The 4344-nt window shown below is 48.7% G+C and overlaps 1 protein-coding gene across 1 annotated transcript; it reads right to left on the bottom strand.

Annotated features, from left to right (window-relative positions):
* Positions 1–1085: 1085 nt before the first annotated feature.
* LOC119431543 (uncharacterized) lies at positions 1086–3995 on the bottom strand. Its single transcript, XM_037699024.1, has one exon. The coding sequence runs from the start codon at positions 3993–3995 to the stop codon at positions 1086–1088; it is 2910 nt and encodes a 969-aa protein (XP_037554952.1).
* Between the last annotated feature and the right edge of the window lie 349 nt (positions 3996–4344).

The raw sequence follows: 4344 nt of genomic DNA, 5'->3' as shown, positions 1-4344 counted from the left end.
TGACGTTTCATTCTTGCAAACTATCATCGTCCCGCTAGTGTTACAGCTATGAAGGAAGCACTTTTCTGACCCAGCCTTTCTCGTCGTAGAAGAATTTTCAGCCTTTTTCAATATCATAACATTTATCGTAAGTATTCATTCCTTAAGGATAGGCTACTAACAAAACCATCAGACAGTTGCACACAAATTGATCGCCATCATAAGTACGGTATTCCATTTTCAAGCACTGAATGTTATCACGACCCATTTATTCCCAGGGCATGATCGTGTCGGAATAGCCTTCCACACTATGTTGTCGTCATTAGATATATTAATGCTTTTCGAATGGCTGCTACGAACCTGCTTTGCCAATAACTGTAACGGCCATCATTCCTGTTATGGTTATCAATTGTATTGTGTTGTTCGTATTGCTCCGGCTGTTGTATTGCATTTATGGTACCCACTCCCCTCTCTAACGCCCTACGCCCTTGAGGGTAATTAAATAAATAAACAGCGTGGAGAAAAAATGGATCAAAACAGAAAGCCCTAAGCTCAATAGCTGCGGAGATCAATGCTGAAAGAACAGCAACCTCTTGGTTATGGAACTTCCCTCAATCGGGAGAAAATGTCATGTGACGTCCAACTCCTATGGACAGCTACCGACATCCCATGGTTCGCTGTACAACTACATGAATTGTGTGTAAGGGGCACCCGGTAGGAGGCTAAATCAGTGCGCACCATGGACAGTGCGCACCTAAACGATAGCAGTAGCGCCGACCTAATCTCTGTGAACCCAGGCCAATGAATTCCTTGTCATCGCTTGTCGATACATATATGTTTCCGTAAAGAAGACACCAGACCACTCCGGGAAACCATTATAAAGTGTGTTAACAGCGTTTCTAGACTGTTCGACAATGCTATTTTATCCATAGCGATAAAAACAAAATATGACGAAGCCATTGTTCTGACATGCCGGTTGGTTTTTGCGTCAGCATGCTCGGTGGGGTTAGAGAAGCTGCTGCGTTCCAAAGAGCGGACGACGCGTGAGAAAAAAAAACAAATGTAATTCATTTCGTTTATTAAAAACACAAAGGCACCTTTCATTCTTAGCAAATGTTTTCTTTTCCTTCTTGGTTGCTCGCCCAATCATTCATGGACCAGGTGCTGGCAGTCCCAGGCTTGGCACCCTGTACGCAGTCAAAGAGTCTCTTTAAAGGTTTCTCCAATTGGTTTGTCACGTAGTAGGCGTAGTCAATGGGCAAGCCATGCTCCTTCACGTACTCCGGGTCTTCAGCCCTATATGTAATTTTGCGCACGTAGCGCTCCTTGACCCTGTGGAACTCTTGTGGCCGATCTTCATACTCTCTTCGAAGTTCCTCCTCGTCCGTTACGAGCTCCTTGCATATGACGTAAGGAATCCAATCACCCACGCCGGCAGGTTTCTCCCCCCTAGCTTTCTTCTTTTCGATAACATGCAAATGTGGCGAGTGGCTCTTACACTCCACGTTGTAGTACCTTTTGCTCAATATCAGTTCCGCAGTATCCACACGACCCGACAGCAGATCATCCACGGCCCTTCTGGCTGTTTCCTGGGCAGCCGCTATGTCCGCATTCACGATCATTTCGTGAATGCAAGCGTTCATGATGCGTGAAACGTAGGGCAAACAGTCTCTACGCACCATCTCGATGCCCTTGACTTCGACCTTGTCGTACGAGTTTGGGTTGGAAGAGTACACGGCGCCTGTGTACTTCTTCTTGCCGAGAAGCAGGTATGGCTTGTACACTTTCTCAAACTCTAATTGTATGGGGCGAGGAAAGTGTGACGAAATGAGCTCAGCCAGTCCCTTGCCCATCTCCATGGCTTCGGCCACCGTCTTGCCTCGACAGATAATCATCACCGAGTCTGTGTCCCCGTAAATCACTTCGTGCTGGGTGTACTTTTTTTCTACATAGTAAATTGTCTTCTCCAGGAGAGTTCTGCCGTAGGCCGTCACAGATCGGGCGATTTGGATGCAGGGCAGGATTCCATTGTTTACGGCTCCCGTGAAGCCGTACACTGAATTCGCACACTTTTTGATGGCCAATTGGCGCTCGTTAAGGACCGACTTCATGAAGGGATCGTGCTCGCAATTAGCCATGTCCTTCTTCACTTGCTTTCTCGCTCTCAGAAGGTCGACCAAGATTGTCGGCAAGATTCCCTTCCTGACACTCTCGGGCACGAACTCGTCACCCTCCGGGGAAGGTTTCCCTTGTGCATATTCACAGCAACCTTCGTCTGCTTTTTCTTTATTTTCAATATTCTCAATCTGCCGCTTCGGGTGCAGGCGCAGAGTCGAGTAGCACAGGTTCATAGCGATGATGATACTCGGGTACAGGGAAGCAAAGTCCATTGTGCACACCGGATCATCATAGTATCCAACCTTTGGTTCGAGCACCTTGGCTCCTTGATATCCCATGTTGTTTCGATCACTACTTTCCGCCTTTCTCTTTCTAGAAAAGACAGGTTTCTTAGCATTTGCTTCCTCTTCGTCATCAGAGTCATTAAAGTCATAACGGTAGTCATTGCAGCCGTCTTGTTGTTCATTCATGCCTGACTTTCCCTTCCTTGTTGGAAATACCATTCGGCGGGTGTACGCCTCTCTGGCGATAAGGGTCATGACACGCACTTGTTGGCCCCTGCTATATACGTAACGCATCGGCACGCCCGTTATGTTAGATATTTCTAGTACGGAAATCATGGTATTGAACTTTATCATGAGCTTCAATGGCATGAGAGCGCACTGCACGCAGTATCCGGCCATTTTGGCCCTCGTGGCAGAAGTGCCCTCGTGAAACTTTCTCACCTGGTCATACTTGGCATCATGCAACTGCATCTCACCTGGTATAAATTTTCTGACGACGCTGTCCAACCTGTACGACCTGAGCTTCTGTTCGGCCATGATTACATCATGCATGTCAACCAGAATTCGATCATGCGATGAAACGAACTTCTTATTGTTGAACATGTAGTGAGACCAGATCCCGCCGTTACGCCGTCGTGAGAACGAGGCCCACAACCTGAAACGTTTGAGCCTTTCCAGAATGTAGGGCCAGTGAAAACTGCGCCCGTTGTAACCCGTGATGACGTCCGGATCGGTAGACACCACGTGATTCATAAACTCCTTGAGCATGTCGGACTCGCTGTCGTAACACCTCACTTCGGTATTGTCCACGGAGTCACAGGAGCCGACAACGAAGACATATTTCCGAAGGTCGTCGCTGTCATGGGTGGCGCGCAACACATCCGCAGTGACCACTGAAGCGATCTGAATAATTTCGTCGTCCTCGTTTTCGGCCTCGGGAAATCTACCGGACTGAGAGATGCACTTGATGTCAATGCTCATGGCTTTCAACACAGGGGTCTCCTTACCGACGTTGTCCACTGTCCTGAGGTTGTGCACAGATGTTACTAAGCGTAGACTTCCGTCATTCGATTCGTCGTACTCGAAGTCAGGTCCCAAGAAGAGGAGTTTGTCGGGATGCGCCAACCCCACGTCGACCTTAAATTGGCACACATGGTCCACCTGCGCCATGTACACTTCGTATGGCACGATCTCGGCAAATTTTTTATACACACTTGGATCACCAACAGATACCTTGATGAATCGTTCCTCGGCGTCGTCCGGGTGGTAGCCATATCCGTCAATGAACGTCAAATCACTTGACGTGTTAATTCGGTGGGCGCACTTAATGTCACGACCGACTTCTCGCTTGGCTTGTTCAATGCATTCATTAACGGTGCGCTCCATATTTCCGATGTCGCCGTACTTCACCTTGAGATACATGTATGGCATCCATCCTGTGACTTCGAGAATCACAAGCCTCTGCCGGTAGCACGAGTCCGGACACGCCAGCTGCTTAGCAAATACGTAGACGCGATATTTCCCACTTTTGCGGTCACTATGATAAAGTATATCCACGGGATACAGCGGATACTCGCAACGTCTTTTAGACCTGGGCTCGCATTCGTCCGTCATCGTGTAAAGCTCCTTGCATACTGCGCGCCAGTGAGTGACTGAGCCTTTTTTTTTTCTCGGCGATTACATAACACGCCCTCTCTCAATGTAAGGAGAGCTTTAGATGAGTGAACGGAGCGCGCCTTCCTTCTTGCATTCCGGACCGGTTCTGTCTGGCCCGCTGATCGTTGGCAGCGCTTCCAGGACGGCAGCAGGCGCAACTGAAAGGGAACACCGTCCTCGCAGTTGAAGCGGGAATTGCACCACTATCGCCGCATATGTCGCAGCTCTTTCCCGGAACACAGGACGGCTGCCAGCGTTGTGTTCGTATACGCTCGCTATCTCTGCGCGCATCCATCACTCTCCAGAG

This window comes from Dermacentor silvarum, chromosome 10, assembly GCF_013339745.2.
Source record: "Dermacentor silvarum isolate Dsil-2018 chromosome 10, BIME_Dsil_1.4, whole genome shotgun sequence".
In the NCBI taxonomy this organism is placed as follows: Eukaryota; Metazoa; Arthropoda; class Arachnida; order Ixodida; family Ixodidae; genus Dermacentor; species Dermacentor silvarum.
Note: the sequence above shows the minus strand (reverse complement) of the source record. Positions and strands in the feature narration are given on the sequence as shown.

Coding starts and splice junctions, on each gene's coding strand:
- LOC119431543 (XM_037699024.1), bottom strand. CDS start 3,995: ATGACGGACGAATGCGAGCCCAGGTCTAAAAGACGTTGCGAGTATCCG.